Genomic DNA, 17,106 nt, shown 5'->3' with positions numbered 1-17,106 from the left:
AATTTAAACAGTCTACTTAATTAAAATGTGCCCACCAAATGGAGGCTTACTGAAAAAATATGGGGTCCCAACAGTTTCTCTGGTTGCCAGGAAAGATCTTGCAAGTCCTGGAAATGACCCTTGGCCCTCATTGGTCCCAATATGCCGCACTTTGCTCCTAGATTTTAGGGAAGGCCCAGTCACTTGGAAGTGTAGTGTAAGTTTCCTTTGTTTCAAACTCGCCTTTGACCTGCAGATATATGAGCTCAGATGTGAATATCTGTGACATACATCTCTTAATTAACTCCTACCAGAGCAGTGCTCATAAATGAATCTGAAGATAGAAATTTAATAATGCTCTTCTCAGATGATTTTAAAAACTGTTCCTTTTTGGATGAAAGACATATGAGGATGTAAGAGATTCAGAGGTCAACCTTTTAGCACAAAAGGTTGTGCTAAATCACGATTTGAGATTAAAGTCAAAGAAAAGCAGTTTTCCTATTCTCCCTTTTCTTAGAGTGATTGTATTTGACACAGTTATAATAGGTTATCATATAAATATTTGTAACTATTTGACATAGTTCAAATGAAGTGAGCCAGGAAGAGATAAACAAACTTATGTTAGAATTGACTGAAGGTCCGCTAGTATTTACATCAGGGTGGAACAAAAGCAAATTCATGAATTTACAGTGTTTAGTCCAAATCAGTTATTCATGTAAGCATTTCTGCTTTGACTATAAGATTTTAGTATATAGTAAATACAGTACAAGATTTGCATTTCCTAAGTGTTACATGTTTGGATTTTGCAAAGCTTGAATTAATACCAGGGAGCCGGCCTCGTTGTCATATTTCTCCAGATGAAAAATGAAGGCCTCATTTAAACAGATTATTCTACTTGACTATACAATGGTAGGTACCTACAAGCTCAATTACATAATATAATTCTCTTCTTTTGGAGATAAACTTATTTTGCCTTTTAAGCAATAACATAATTCTTTTTTGTACTAGCCAATTGCTGGTTCTTTGTGAATTCAGTGCATTTAATTGTATGCTAAAATATGTTCCTTTTTCTTACATTTAAAGAGGTATTTGAACTTTACTTATCACATGAAATCGTAATCCAAAGATTCAGGATATTCTTAAACTGCTTAAATTTAGAAATTCTATAATTTTATTGTATTTCTGTCCTTAAGAAAAGTAAATCAAGCAAGCTTAATATTGTCACACTTTATATTTAGTGCTGTATGGAGAAATGCTAGTCCCCAACACTTGTTAAAACTAATTGCTGTGTAAAACTAGCAGTTTATATTCTCATATAAAATATTATAAGTTTTTCTTAGTGATTGGTTTTATGCAATAAGATTGTCTGAAGTAATAAGGGTTTTTTTTCCTGTTAAGTTTGGATTCTAACCTAGACTATTTTAATATAGAAACTCAGTATATATAGGACAGATATGCAATCAGTGTGTACCAGGGAGCAGAGTTGGTGAATGACTGTGGTCCTCAGTCCTCCAGAGGTTCTCCTCCACTGCATTGCCTCCCACAAGACCCCCAGACCGCCCCAAGATCAAGCAATTAATGCACAGCACAATAGGCATCCTCCAGGACCCTGCACCATCCCTGTGTTTAGGTTCTATTCTAACTGCTCTATGTCATGCGTTACCGGTCATTGGATATTTTGACATCGCCCCTAGGTGGGTATATATAATAACCAAAAGTCCAAGTGGGTTCCATAACATTATTGAGAAACCACAATTATGTATCAATAAAAATAAGCTATTAGTTATCTGTACAAGAAAGTATTACTTCTCAAGGATTGGTGTTAGATTGAACATCGTTTTCTCAGGGACTCCCATATTGAAGGCCCCCAGCTATGTCTCCTTACAATGTCTTCTATTCTCCCCCGCTTCACACTCCTTTTACTTTAATGGATCTGCTTGTGTAATGGCTTTCCCAGCAGACTGTAAGCTCCATGAGGGTAAACACCATGTCAGTATTCCCAGTGCCTACCATGGAGCCTGCTAGGTCAAAGGTGCTCAATAAATATTGTTGAATATGAATATAAAGAAAGCTATTTCACAAAGGATTTTTCAGTGAAATTATTTCATCATCATTTGTTATTGACTTTTTTTCTGGTATTAAAAATGTCTTTGGAATTTAGATGGACCAATATTTCTCATTTTGGTTAATTTAATTTTAGGCACAATTTGTCCTTTTCTTGACATGGTTGTTTATTGCACTGCTTGCAATAGTCCTCATTCCTGATTAAAGGATGCTAACCTGAAGATCTTTCTTGACCTCAGGGACTTGAGAGCTATATAATAATTGAATCGAATAAATACAATAATAATTAAAGGCTCAAGTATTGGTAGAAGGTACCCTAGGATATAAAACCTCAATCTTCCTTTCTCATTCCTCATTGTCCTTTTTTTTTTTTTTTAACCAATTCCCAGAAAACACACTTTAGAGTCAGTGTATTTGGTCACAACTCACAGTAGCATGGAGAATATTTTTCAGTTTATGAGAGAAAGAAGGTATGATGTAAAGGACAGGGGCTGGTATTTCTACAAAAATGATTAAAATCACATTGTTTTTCTAGGACAAAAAAATTTAAGGTAGTTGTTCAAAGAGTACAAACAAGGTGAGAGAGGGTATTATGTTCTCCAGAATATTTGAAGTCTGACCAAGAAAAGTCCTTTCGGGCAGTTATCATTAGGTCTAACTCTCAAGGAAGAGGCTATGAGAATCTCTTTAGCTATAGGTTCTGTTTTACTAAAAGATGAAATAAATACAGTCTTTAAAACTACCTCAGTGAAAGCAAGCTGGAAGCCACAAAGATTACAACACAAATCTTGACAGTTTTAAAAATACACACTTAAGTGGCAGTATGTAGAAGAGAAAGGATAGCAGGATGAAGGGAGAAAGATTCTGACCCTGCTGCTAACCAGCTGCGTGATACCAAGCAATTCATCACCCTCATCGGCCTATTTTCTTATCTTAGGTTGGAATATTTGATTTCTAAGGTTTCTTCTAGCTTGAAAATCTCATTATTCTAGCATTTTATAGTTAGAGAAGGCTTAGACAGTGGTTAGGTAATTTCTTGATTTGTGTGCTATATAAAGTCTTAGGATAAATTCAGGAGAATCCAAATGATATGTTTATTCAGAAGACAAGCCCCAGATAAAAGATGAATCCATTATGATGCCCCTCCAGTCATCGAGTGAAGTGCCCTTAGGTAAAGTACCTTTTTAGGATAACACACTTAAACTCACAAGGTTCTAAAAATCAGAATGTTTCAGACTGCACTTGTTTACACTTGTGTTTTTAGACTATCCTAACAAAGTGGCAATATCCAAAGATACTAGATTAAGTATTTATCTTTATGGTGATCCTCTGTATGTATATGTGTGAATATGTATGTATGCATTTATCTATGTATGTATGTCTATGTGTTTATGTACATATATGAATGCCCAAGAAAGAAAAATCTTCAGGCACAGAAACCCCGGGGGACCCTAGAACCAGAGAGGTAGAGCAGGAATCTACACTGCAGTGGTCCTAGTTCGGTATACTAGTGATGGCCAGTGGCCTAGAGCATTAGAGATAAGGCCTGCTATGTTGGGGGAAAGGATTGGAACTGAGTGAGATACTTGAAGCAGTGGGACCCTTGGAGGGCTACAATCTCGATGGAAGAGGGTTCTAAAAACTACCCCTATCCCCCTTCCTCCGAGCACAAGGAAGTCTACCCTTGCTATAGCTCTGGAGAAAATCAAATTTTCTCATGAGAATTTGAAAACTTCAGCCTGTTTAAAGAGTTGAATCCATAATCACGTGGTTAAGAAATCCATAAGCTGAAAAATTTAGATATAAAACTGGTTCTAGGGGGTGATGTCTCAGGGGTACATGGCAGAAGCAAATGTAAAACCACTCAAAGGGACTCTTCAACTTGGACTACAAAGTATTTCTTCCAAAAACAAGACCCACGTAAGATGAACTCCTAATAAAAAATTACAACTGACAAGGAAATGGCCCACCATGAGATAGAGTTAACAGACACATCATACACTGGGATTTTCAGTCCAAGAATTTGCGATAACAGAATAACAATCTTAAAGAAAGTATAAATTATTTGATGTGATTAAAGGCATAAAAAACTATATAGAAACCATAAAAAATAAGACATATGAAGAACAGGTAGATATAAAAAAGTACAAATAGACCTACCACAAAGGAAAAATAGTCACTGGAATGAGTTTAATGAATTAAACAGCAGATTAGACACAGCTGAAGAGGCTGTAAAAGTGAACTGGAAGATAAACCTGAGGAAACTGTCCAAAATGTAGTACAGAAAAATATGAACATTTATATTGTTTAAATAAGACATCTTATGAGTAGTTTGAACCTTAAAATGTCTTTCAGAAGATGAAGCAGTAAAGCTGGGTATTTGAGCCACTGTGTGTAAAAAGTGGTACTAGAATTGTATGGACAGTATGGTAACCAGCAGCCACATGTTGCTACTGAGCATCTAGCATGTGGCTAGTATGACTGAGGAGATGAATTTTAAATTCTATTTACTTTTAATTAAGTTAAAAACTTATACTTGATTCAATTATTAGAAAACTCTTAGTAGGTCTGCTTGGAACAACTTAGGCGTGTAAATCTACTTTGTGTGAAACAGATAAAATATTTGATGAAAATTTAGTGTCTGCATTGAGATGTGCTGTTAAGCGTAAAATATACACCAGATCTTAGTATGAGAAAAGTAAAATATTAATTTTAAAAATAATTGAATGTTGAAAGAATATTTTGGATCATATATTATTTATACTAATATCCCCTTTTTAATGTGGCCATTAGAAAATTAAAAATTATGTATATGGCTCATGTATTTCTATTAGTGCTATACTAGAACACATACTTAAATACAAAATGTTTGAGATTTGAGTTAGTCCCTCAGATCTCAAAAATGCTGAAGGTTGGAGAGTAGGATGTGGGGAGCTAAAAAATCATCTGAAGACAGTTATTGCAGTTACAGGAAGCTGTAAAAGCAAAGGAGTTATCACTTTGTCACTAAAAATAAAGCCACTCTAAGGACTCTGGCTGCAAGTTGTGACTTAAGTTTCAGATAAAATTTCAGTGTTTAGATTGAGAAAATTGTTTCTACAATTATTAAAGTGACTTTGAACAGGGAAGGTGTACATATAAACATGTAAAATGTATATCATATTCACATACATACATGCATATAAATACATGCACACACATACACACACGTGTATATATTTTTGGTTAGCTACATTTCTCTGAGTTTACACACTCTAAACAGTGTAGTTTCTGAAATACTCAAGATAAACTCAGACTCCGCTAATTCTCATTCTTAGTGTGCATATCATCTGGGGAACTTACTATAGTAAGTGCTGACTTTGAACCAGGGAATGAATATATAGTATTTGTAAAATTGCAGTCTTTTGCTAGTTCATTCACTTTATTTACCCACTGATCAAATAAATATTTGATAACATAAATTTTGAACCAGCTGCTAAGATGGAATCTTCTTTCCTCTGGATCTTCTCTTCTCCTTCTTAGGTCCCTTAGTAATTGCCTTGTTTACACTGTATTTCATCAGTTATTTCATGATCCATTAAGAAAGAATGCCGCCAATTAAACTATGACACATCATTGATTTTAAGACATAGCCCTATTTCAGAGATGTTAAAAATGTGAAAAACCTGCATCTTTGATGAAATATAGCATCAATGTTCCCTAGGTCTCACTTTGAGACCCAAAGTTAATACTGCTGATGGATATTTTGGCCTGGATGGCACTTCACACTTCCCTTCTCCATACCTGAATTCATTACGGTTTCCTCAACCAACCACTACTTTCTTCTGAATTCTGTATCTCAGTAAGTGACACCATCTCCAGGTGGTTCTCAGTCTACACTCTGAGAAACAGTATTCTTCAAGTAGAGTCTCTATAATTGTTGCTAGTGTTGCAATTCTTACAGCTACCATCCAAGGGTTTGCTATTTCATTGTCCATGTTTTCTTCCAGGTAATTAATAAACATGCTGAGGACATGAACCAGCCTCACAATGTATCCTCAAAAATCACTCTATACTGTTCTACTTAGAGAAGTGCCTGTTTGAGGCTACGCCCTGTTCCTTATCTTAAAACGGGCTCCCTATTTAGGACAACATATTCTCAGCCTGTGCTTCAGTATTGAAATATTCATTAAACCTTCACTAAAGCATCACTTTTATTCTAACTTTTAGGAAGGAAATCTGTCCTGGGTGTGACAAAAGGGTTGCGGTGAGGAAAAGGAGCCAGATGGTAACCACTTAATTCCAGTCACAACATAATCTGTAAACTTTCTTATGCTGGAAAAGAACCCCACTCATTTGTATCCTCTAAAATGGATGCAATCATGACTCAGTGGCACCAAGTGGATAAATATGGACTGTGTTAAACTTAATCTATGTGCTCTGAGGACACTGCCCTGTATTTTTGTCATTTATTTAGAATAAACCCATTAATATACTGTACTCACCTTTAAAGCATCATTTCTCCCCAGAAAATCAAAATGACCCATTTAAAATATGCAAATGGTTTAACGTGGTGTCTCAGAGTTAAGACTTAAAAGGAGACTAAGAACGAAAATTTTGATAACACTTTCTACAAAAGTGCTTTATTTAAAAATACAGTCTTTTAAAAAAAAGCGACAACTTTTATATACAGTTCCTTAGTTTAGAAACAGTTAAAAACACAATAAAGTAAACCCATATTTTGAAATTATGATTTGTAACATACACAATACTGGTGCTGAACAAGATAGTTCAAATGTATGATTAACTTTTTGTCCCATCATATTTCAGTAATTCACATTTGTTAAAACCAGTGGTTGGGACTAAAGAAAAGCTCCTGTCTGAATTTTTTCCTCTCCAGGAAATGGTAGGCACCCTTCCCAGCAGATAAAGAAATAGAAATCACAGCAGCCAGGCAGTGTATTCTTATTTCTTTGAGTGCCTGTGTGTCCAAAAATACATCTCTACCACTTTTATTCTCTTTTTCTATTTTCTTCTTTGAAATTTATTTATATGTGGCTATAGCACCTGGTCATCTATACCAGGTCTTTTTAAATTTAATGTTTAAAAATGGAAGTTCTAAGGGTATGGAGCATGAACTGCTCTTGATAGCACAGGACTCAGAGCTAATAATGATGTTCCTAGGATATCAACACTCAACATGATTCTGGTCTCCAAGTCAGCACTCTGAGCAGCTATGAACCAATCTTTTACAGCATGGTATTGAAATATTTCACACTACATTCAAACATCTAACATAGATTTGTAAAAAAACAGGAGAAATGTCTTGTCAAACTAAAGTGCTCTTGGTTACTATATTTAAGAGGCTATCTTGATTTCACAATCTGAAGTTGAAAAAAAATTTTTTTAACCAATCACAGTCCCTGCTTCTCCAACTGGGAAACCTAGCCATCTTTCTGGAGTGTCAATTTTACCCAAAGATTTGGAAAGAAGTTTAAAATTTTTCTAATCTTAAAAAGTTTTATTGAATATATTCATAAGAAGAATCAGATTAATTTTAATAGATAAAACATACAGCTTCAAAGAAATTACAAGTTGACATTTTGAACTATGTCCTCACATCCAATCTCCTATGAGGAGTATTTCAGTAGTAACAACAGTGAAGAGGTGAGTGACCTAGGAGACCCTGATTTTTGAAAGTGTAGCCAGGTCTTTATTGGACAGTAAATACAAAATACAGTTCAAAGTCTTGATTCATCCTCTTGAGTTCCATCTTCAAAAATAATGTAATTCTCTAATTATATACAATCCTGTCTATACTGATCAGGAAGAAAGTCAAGGAAAGAACTCTGGACTGATTTTTATTTTACACTGTTTAATAATTAGAGGAATGCTGCAGTCAGAGAAGATTGCTGGCTTACAACTAAACAGACACAACATATGTCATAAAAAATAGTGGAACTCGTGAATCCGAAAGATTAGAACTTGACCCACTGAAAATAATGGGAACAGTAACTGTGGGTGGTTTTATCCTTCTTTCAGATTCACATTAAATTATACCATCCCTGTTCTTCCCTTTTTGTTGAAGAGGTAATCCACTAGGGATTCCTTCTTAGCTCTAAAGGGATCCTTTCAGTACGTCATGGGAGTAAACCCAAACTGCCTGCCAAAAATAACTACTTGTCAAATATAAAGTTAATGGTCATTCTCTGTATAAATAACATCTATAAAGAACAAAATGAAGTTGCCAATGAAATTATACGAGCCAAATTTACAAAGTTTTTTTCTTTTAAAACAATGGTTCAACTTCATAAGGCCACGTAAGAAAATCATAATCTGTAAATCAAGTTGTCATTTAACACACTTAATAATTAAATATAGTTAAATATGATACTGGATCAAAAATGATCCCAGATAGTATAAGGATTAATCCCATTAATCCCACAATTTAATGAGACCATCCCAACCACAAGTTATGACTTTAGATGTTTCATGAGGATGCCACACTGCACCTATACACACTTTATCATGAGCTTTGAATCTACTGTAGAGTTTTGTGGTCTTCCAGTCCCAGATGTTTAATTTTCCATTTCCATCTCCTGAAATCACATAGCTATAATGAGAAGAAAAATAAATTCAAATTATTCAAACACCTTCAACTGGTAAAGTGGGTGAGGAACAGAGAAATAATTTATCTTTTCACCTTAACGTAAGAAAATCACTGTGATTATATAATACTTAGAATAATAAGGTAGAGTATAAAGCAGTCTATAATTTAAACTTCTATCAGAAAACCTCCCCACTGAGTGACCAATCTAAGAGTGAAAAATTATTTTTAACTTGGAAGATTGGGAGAGCCAGGGGCCACAGTGAATGCGGTATCACAATCACTCTCTAGACAGTCAGAAACAGTGTAAGGGAACCAATTTCATACAGAGCCAGCAAACACATGTAGACCCATTCAACTATAGTGGACTCTACCACCTTCGTAATTATTTTTGGCTCCAACAGCTTCTGAATATATACAAGATTCACTCAGAGGTAGGAGTCTAAATCCCAATTACCAGGCTAAACATACAAGTTTATAGGGATTTCTAAATTAGTGATACCCATACATTTTAGCTTAACAATAGGGGAATGAATGCAGAGTTTCACTCTTAGGAAGGCTATAGGCTTCAGAAATCTAGTGTGACCAGAAGATGGATTTGAGGTTTCAGCACAGAAAAGCTGTAGTGAAACTGTTAACTTCAACCCTGCAATACAGGATTAATTCTTCTGGTGCTCATTCAATCACAGCAATATAGAGATTACAGTCCTTCCAGCCTTGCTTAGAAACGCAGAAAGAAAGTAGGACATAGCCTATAAAGACAGGGATTCATTATGTGGTTAAAGGGCACAGAACTAAACAATATAAAGAGACAGACTAAAGAACTTAAAAAAAAGCCAAATGTAGCTGTCTTAATTTGTTCTTGCCTTTTATCTGGCACTTTGACAATCTGAACAATTCTCATACAATTACATATATAAAAGTGATTTGTACAGTGTTATTTGTACAGCAGTAGTTTATATCATTATATATGAATATAGGAATACATGAGAAGGTTTAAACTTACCTCATGTCTGGTGAAAAGTCTACCTGACAAGCATAGCCTGCTACCATATGGCCCTTAAAAATTTTTTTCTTATTTAATCTAAATCTGTTCTGTGCTCCAAAAATTAAGATTTGGTTGTCCATTGATTGGCACGCTAGCCATTTCCCTGTAAATTCAATAAATGAGACATTTTAGAGGAAGGCTGAAAATTTTAAAAAGACTTTATTTAAATATGTTCAATCATTAATATTATTTTATTCCCAACTACTTCATAATAGTAGGAAAATTAATTTACCATACCACCTGTAAAGTGTTACAAATTTGTTGCTGGTGAGAGGTATTTATATATAAAGTAATGGATTTTGCTCATACAATCTTATATCATTTAGCACTTTTCCTATAAAAGCTTTTTTGTTTGTTTAAATTAGGATATACAAAAACTCTGAGTTTAGCATTAATAAAACTAAATTTTATGAAATGAAATTAATTTGTAGTAAGTATAAACAATAGAACCATGGAGAGAAAGAGACTTATTTATGTTAATTATGGAAAGAGGAAGGATAAACTCCAGGTGAGAAAACCTAGGATTATTAAATAAAACTGTACAAAGAAAGATATGACTAAAAAAATTCTAGTAACTGTTGTTGTGGGCCACACTTGTTTTTAAAAAATTTTTTTATTGAAGTATAGTTGATTTACAATGTTGTGTTTAATTTCTGTTGTATAGCAAAGTGACTCAGTTATACAGATATATATTCTTTTTATATTCTTTTCTATTCTGGTTTATCACAGGATATTGAATATAGTTCCCAGTGCTATACAGTAGGACCTTGTTTATCCATTTTGTATATAATAGTTTGCATCTGCTCATCCCAGATTCCCAGTTCCCCCTCCCCCACCTCCCCTCCCCCCACCTCCCCTCCCCCCTCCCCTGGCCACCACAAGTCTGTTCTCTGTGTTAAGTCTTTCTGTTTCATAGATATGTTCATTTGTGTTGTATTTTAGATTCCACATATAAGTGAAATCATACGGTGTTTGTCTTTCTCTTTCTGGCTTACTCCACTTAGTATGATAATCTCTAGGTCCATCCATTGTGCTGTAAATGGCATTATTTCATTCTTTTTTATGGCTGAGTAGTATTCCATTGTATATATGTACCACATCTTCTTTATCCATTCATCTGTCAGTGGACATTTAGGTTGTTTCCATGTCTTGGCTATTGTAAATAGTGCTGCTATGAACTAAGGTGCATGTATCTTTTCGAATTATAGTTTTCTCTGGTTAAATGCCCAGGAATGGGATTGCTGAATCATATGGCAACTCTATTTTTAGTTTTTTGAGGAACCTCCATACTGTTTTCCTTAGTGGCTACACCAGTTTACACAGTATAAGAGGGTTCCCTTTTCTCCACACCCTCTCTAGCATTTATTATTTGTAGACTTTTTAAAGACAGCCATTCTGACTGGTGTGAGGTGGTACCTCATTGTAGTTTTGGTTTGCATTTCTCTAATTAGCAATGATGAGCATCTTTTCATGTGCCTACTGGCCATCTGTATGTCTTCTTTGGATAAATGTCTATTTAGGTCTTCTGCCCATTTTTCAATTTGGGCCACCTTGCTTTTATCTACCCAGGATCCACCAAAGCCACTAGAGTCTTAACTGCAGTATCTTTACATCCTATATATTTGTAAACATGATTAACTAAGGGATGACTCTAACAGTGCTCACAGTCTGACTGGGTAAATGGCCTTGTTCAAGATGGGCACAGTATTTGTAATGGATGGTTTAAAAATACACTATATGAAATTCAGGTGCACAGTGACAAATGTGACTGTATACAATATAGTGATTATCAGAACAGCACCCAGTGAGGTTGCTCTTCTCATAAAAATCATAGGGCATTTGACAAATATCACTGATTTGCCTGTGGCAGATGCCCTGACTAGAAAAGCAAACTCTTTCTTGTCCCCTCTTCCTCGCTCTATACTCACAGTAGCTACTGAGTTCACAATGCTGCCCAAATATCGGATCCTCCACTTTAATATCGTCATATAGAATTATATCAGTATATCTGTAGTACTTGTACTTAAAAGGCAATGAATTATTAAATAGAAAATGGTATTAGACTTATCTTTTTAATTTTTGCCTGAAAAAATCTTTTACAGTAAATTGCTAAGGTGTTCTCTATGAGGAACCAGAACAAAATTTCCTATTCTCTGAAAGAAAAAGAGCTCACAATAAATCACTGAGCTGTTGAACATGATTCTGTTGGAAGGATAATTACATATAAAAAAACAAATCCTGATTCTCAGATAGAAATCCTTAGATGCTCGGGCAATGTTAGTTGCAAATCATCATTTCTTTTATATTTACCTTTTAAAAATAACAAGAGAATGGGTGAGGTGACTCACACATGAAAACCAGTGATTATTTCTAATATTGAAAAGATTTCCTTATATAAGTATGGCACTGTGACAGACTTCCCCTAGGAGGGAATGGCCAAGGCTCTTTTGAAAACAGAGCTCATTTAAAAACACTATCTACTAACTTACCATTTGGAGACAAAGTCACTGCAGGCATTGAGTGCATGCTGGGTTCTGCTATATACTTGAAATCCACAGGGATATCCCTAAAAATTAAAAATAGCATATCAGAATAGTAATTTCTAAAAGTACTTTTAGAATAATAATCTCTGAAACAAAAGAGATGCTCTTGAAATTATATATTTAATAAACCTTTCATGAAACTTCCTGGAAGAAGGAAAACCACAAAATGACATTCTATTGATTATTATAAAGCTTTTACTTTACAAATGACTTTCCATGATAATTACAAGTGTCAGTGATTTAGTTTTCTATCTCTATTTGATTTAAACTTTGGCCTTTATGTTTAAAAAAAATCTGTTACTATAAGTTCTTTAATAATGAACTCATCTAAAAATGTACCACGGTAGGCAGAAGCAAGATGTCTGAGCAAGCCTACAGGGAAATATTCTTATTTTACCTGCCAGTCAACCATAACTTGTTACTCTGCAAGCAGGTGAGAGTGCTAAAGAGCTTTCAGCAATGCAAGCAGATAGATGGTAGGCAAAGATGTACAGGGATCTGAAAGCAGGTCGAGCCCATCCAGATGGGTAAGGGATGGGTAAGGTAGATTAAGTGCTTGGTACCTGGACATCTTCTGTTTTTCAGCTTATTTGTAAAGTATTCCAAATGTGTACAGTGTAGGAGAAAAAGCATTAAAATTTTTTTCTTGTGAGTGATACAAAAGATAAAACAAAAACAACAAAAATCCAAAACTAGTCACCTAAATCTAGACCTATCCAAAATTCTAAGTGTCTTTTCATTTTTAATATTCTCCATGATAAAAAAATTCTTTACTAATTCTGAAGGATTTTGGTCCTTCAGAGACCATGAGACATCAGAATTGTTTTTTATAGAGTAATGTGTGGGAAATGTAATCTGATGAATAATACAGACTATAAAGCACCAATTTCAATGTCAAACCATGGTTCAAGTTCAAAGACTTTGATTAATTAGAACAATAATAATAATTTGCCTTTTAAGTAAGCATCTTCTCTAACCATCTCTCTATCAACCCGGAAGAAGAAGCAAATGATTGGAAAAAACTCTATCAGAGTCTTGGTTGGAGGAAAACATTTTCAGGTATAACCTGAAGAACAGTATCATTTATCAAATCTCCAACCCTTTAATAGCTCTAAGTTACCAGTGAGAACTGACATTCAGAATGAATGACCCAAATGTATTGAGAAGAGCCTCAACCTTAAAAAGGTTCAACTACTTTTCCCTTCTCATTATTAGTGGCTGATAATTTTATAACATGAATTAAAAAATAAGAGCATTTTCTAAATTAAGTTAATGATAGTTCAGGTTCATATCAATCAATGGTTTACTAAAATTTAAACAGATCCCTTACTTCAAGGACTCTTGGTGCAATGAGCTCTATAACATGAAAAGAATCTGAACACCTGTGAACTTCATAATTGCTAGTAAAAATGCTAGGCATAGTTCTATTTAATAAACATAATACTATATTCTAATTAGAAATTGTAAATCAGTATAATAAGCTAGTAACTTATGTTACAAATAATCTTCAGTCTGGAAATGAGATCATCAAAAAAACAAAACCTAACAAAAACCTATGAAATTTTAAAAATAAGAGACATTTGTGCCAACCACTGTAAAATTTTCTTTTAAAAACATTTTAAGAAAAATAAATGCCTTTGGGAGAAAACATGCCTATAATATCTCATGAATTTAGAATTTAGGCAATTAGGATACCACAGGATGCTCAATATCTAATTACAATCTCCTGTTCTTCTTTAAAGCTGTATAATAGTCTTAGTTTGTATAGTATTGTTTAAGAACACCAAGGTTCCTTTGGGTGAACCTGGAGGGTAGGTGTTATGCTAAGTGAAATAAGTCAGACAAATACTGCATGGTATCACTTATTTGTGCAGTCTTAAAAAAAAAAAAGTCAAATTCATAACAACAGAGAGTGGAATAGTGGCTGCCAGGGGCTGGGTGGAGGGGTGGGCAGGGAATTAGGCAAAGCTAGTAAAAGGGTACAAACTTTTATCTGTAAGATTAATAAGGTCTGAGGTTCTAGTGTATACACCATGGTGGCTATAGTTGATAATACTGTATTGCATAATTGAAATTTGCTAGGAGAGTAGAACGTAAGTGTTCTTACCAAACAAAAAAGTAAATATGTGAGGTGATGGATATATTAATTAAGGGTTAATGAATTATTTCACACCGTATACGTATATCAAATAATTATGTTGTACACTTTAAATACATTACAATTTTATTTATATCTCAGTTTTAATTATACCTCAATAAAACTGGGGAGAAAAAAAGGAAAAGAAAAATCTTTGGAGTGGCTTCCCTGGTGGCGCAGTGGTTAAGAATCTGCCTGCCAATGCAGGGGACACGGGTTCAAGCCCTGGTCTGGGGAGATCCCGCTTGCTGCGGAGCAACTAAGCCCGTATGGCACAACTACTGAGCCTGTGCTCTAGAGCCTGCGAGCCACAACTACTGAGCCTGCATGCCACAACTACTGAAGCCCGCGTGCCTACAGCCCATGCTCCATAACAAAAGAAGCCACCGCACCACAACAAAGGGTAGCCCCCGCTCGTCGCAAGTAGAGAAAGCCTGCGCGCAGCAACAAAGACCCAACACAGCCAAAAATAAATAAATTAAATAAGTAAATTTATTAAAAAAAACAAAAAAATCTTTGGAATCAGTTTGATCTGAGTTTGAATTCTGGCTCTTTCGTTTCTCGTGGAACCTTGGGCAAATTACTTAATCTATCTCAGTTTCCTTATCTATAAAACAGGAATAGGAAATACACCTATCTCGTAAGATTACTTGCCCATTAAATGAAATAGTTCATGTAAAATGCTTAGTGTGCCTGGGACATAGAAAGAGCTCAATAAATGTAACATCATTAATAATCATGACAATGAGTTCCTTAGATATTCAGTGCATACTACATGCCAGGCACTGTGCTGGTGTTGAAGACAGATGGAGAATTTGACTGACACAGTTCTTTCTCTCATGATTAAGAACTCGTCAGGATGCAACACTGTAAATCAACTATACTTCAAAAAAAATTAAAAATAAAAAAAGAACTCAGCAGGGAAGAGAATAAATAAGCAAGAACTAAAAAGCTGTGAGAAGCAAAGGGTTGTCTGTGGGATAATAGAGAAGATGCCTAATCTCATGTGAGGATTGGTTAGGAAGGCTCGAATAGCAAGTGAGAATTAAACTAAAATCTACAGGATGTCATCATTTATAATGAAACAGTATCATGAGTCTTAGGAGTATTTCTTAAGCTCTGAGAAGGAAAAAAAAGAAACATGATCATTTAATCAAAATATTTTACTGACCGATGCTCTAATTAGAAAACATACACAAGTGTTCTAAAAGCCCTGTAACTGGTGCATCATTCAAACATTTACCAATTTCTTTTATACTACTTCCCATTTTCAAATGGAGCCGAAAATATCTGATAGAAACACCTGAAAGTTTAAGTATAATCAAACTGTTACAGTACATAAAACAAAACAGCTATATGTACACTAAACTATCTAGCTTGTTGTGCAAATGGTCTATATGGCTCATATAAAACTATATCCTTATCAGGTCCTCTGCATGTAACATCATTTCTGAAGTAGAAGAGATCTTAGTTATGAGATAGTCTCAAACCATGGACATTAAGAATGATGTTAAGACTATGTGTAAAGTACAGTCAACTCTCCATTAATTGGGGGTAATTTGGAGGGGTATACTGGTGATGGGAGAAACAGCAGTTAAATTACATTAAATCTTCAATTACCCAAACTGTCCTGACAATGGTTAGGGACGTGCTCAGGTCCCCAAACAGACTCAGTTTCAGGAGGAAACTACTGCCTGTAGTTCAAGGCTTCTCACTTCCTACAGCTGAACAACTTCTGGGGGTAGGGAGATAGTTTCTAGTCCCCGCAAGGCTGTAACCACAGTTGAGTTGTGCCTTATAATTGACTATCAAAACAAGCTGGGTTCCAACCAAACATTAACTCTAAAAAAAAGATTATTATGCATTGCTTTGAAAATCAACTATAAAACATGATCTATGATAGATACTTAGTGAAATCAGCTTTAGTATTTCTTGACTTTAGAAAAGTGTTTTTTTCTCTAGGAAAGCAAAATTAAGCAATATATTCTGATTATACTCTACAAGTAAAACATTATGGGCTATAAACAGCAGGACACAGGGGTGATGACATGGGGCAATTTTCAGTACTGAATAATCAAAATGCAGACATTTAAAAAATTAAGAGATTTAAAAAATATTTTCTTTGGGTTGGTTCTAAGGCTAGGATGTTATGCTCAATCCCTAGCATAAGGAACACAGTCTATACGTGTGTGACCCCTACTTTTTGTCAGTCATTCTGCAAAGATGAATAAGATACCTAATAAAGAATGTAAGATGGCACTATATAAGCTTTTTTACTAGTGCAAGAAAAAGGACTCAAAATACATATTCTTTAGAAAGATTATCTAAAGACTATGAAAAGTAGCATGTTTAAATTTTTATTTTCATATTCTGGATACCTAAATAGTTAAACCAGTTTGACTGACAGGCCAGAGATCACAGTTGTGAAAATATTCAAATTGAAAGCCTTTCACTACAAAATTTTAAATTGTTTGCTTTATATTAATTAGATTTTCTACTGATAAAAACTCACCATTCCCAAACTCTTAGGCTCTTATCATCAGATGTGCTCACAAATCTCCTATTCTCATCAACAAAAACAATGGTGTTGACAGCTCCCAAATGCCGATCATATTCCTGTACAATTTCTCCACTTCGAATGTCCCACTGTATATCAAATAAGAGAAATGGCAAAGAGCAGATTTATGAAAACAAAGATCATAACTGTGGAAAATGGAGAAGGAAAAAAGATCTCCAAAATCGTGTTTTT

At 34.7% G+C, this 17,106-nt stretch overlaps 2 protein-coding genes across 3 annotated transcripts in view; one reads left to right on the top strand and one right to left on the bottom strand.

The window, feature by feature from the left end:
• METTL24 (methyltransferase like 24) overlaps positions 1-17,106 on the top strand; it is a 196,866-nt gene that overhangs the window by 119,392 nt on the left and 60,368 nt on the right. Inside the window, exon 6 of one of the 2 annotated variants that reach the window (XM_073789501.1) lies at positions 6,253-6,514. The exons of the other annotated variant lie outside the window; for it this stretch is intronic. Within the exon in view, the coding sequence (XP_073645602.1) occupies positions 6,253-6,276 (24 nt within the window). The 3' untranslated portion in view covers positions 6,277-6,514. Of the gene's footprint in view, positions 1-6,252; positions 6,515-17,106 lie in introns of those variants that run through there. 2 annotated transcript variants of the gene reach the window in all.
• The window catches only part of CDC40 (cell division cycle 40), a 55,035-nt gene continuing 44,566 nt past the window's right edge, over positions 6,638-17,106 (bottom strand). Inside the window, exons 12-15 of the mRNA XM_019929574.3 lie at positions 16,870-17,003; positions 12,167-12,243; positions 9,636-9,780; positions 6,638-8,635 (exon numbers count right to left, since the gene is read on the bottom strand). Of these exons, the coding sequence (XP_019785133.1) occupies positions 8,458-8,635; positions 9,636-9,780; positions 12,167-12,243; positions 16,870-17,003 (534 nt within the window). The 3' untranslated portion in view covers positions 6,638-8,457. The remainder of the gene's footprint in view (positions 8,636-9,635; positions 9,781-12,166; positions 12,244-16,869; positions 17,004-17,106) is intronic.

This window comes from Tursiops truncatus, chromosome 12 (genome assembly GCF_011762595.2).
Source record: "Tursiops truncatus isolate mTurTru1 chromosome 12, mTurTru1.mat.Y, whole genome shotgun sequence".
Classification (NCBI taxonomy): Eukaryota; Metazoa; Chordata; class Mammalia; order Artiodactyla; family Delphinidae; genus Tursiops; species Tursiops truncatus.
The sequence above is the reverse complement of the archived record's forward strand: the minus strand, read 5'-3'. Positions and strand labels throughout refer to the sequence as shown.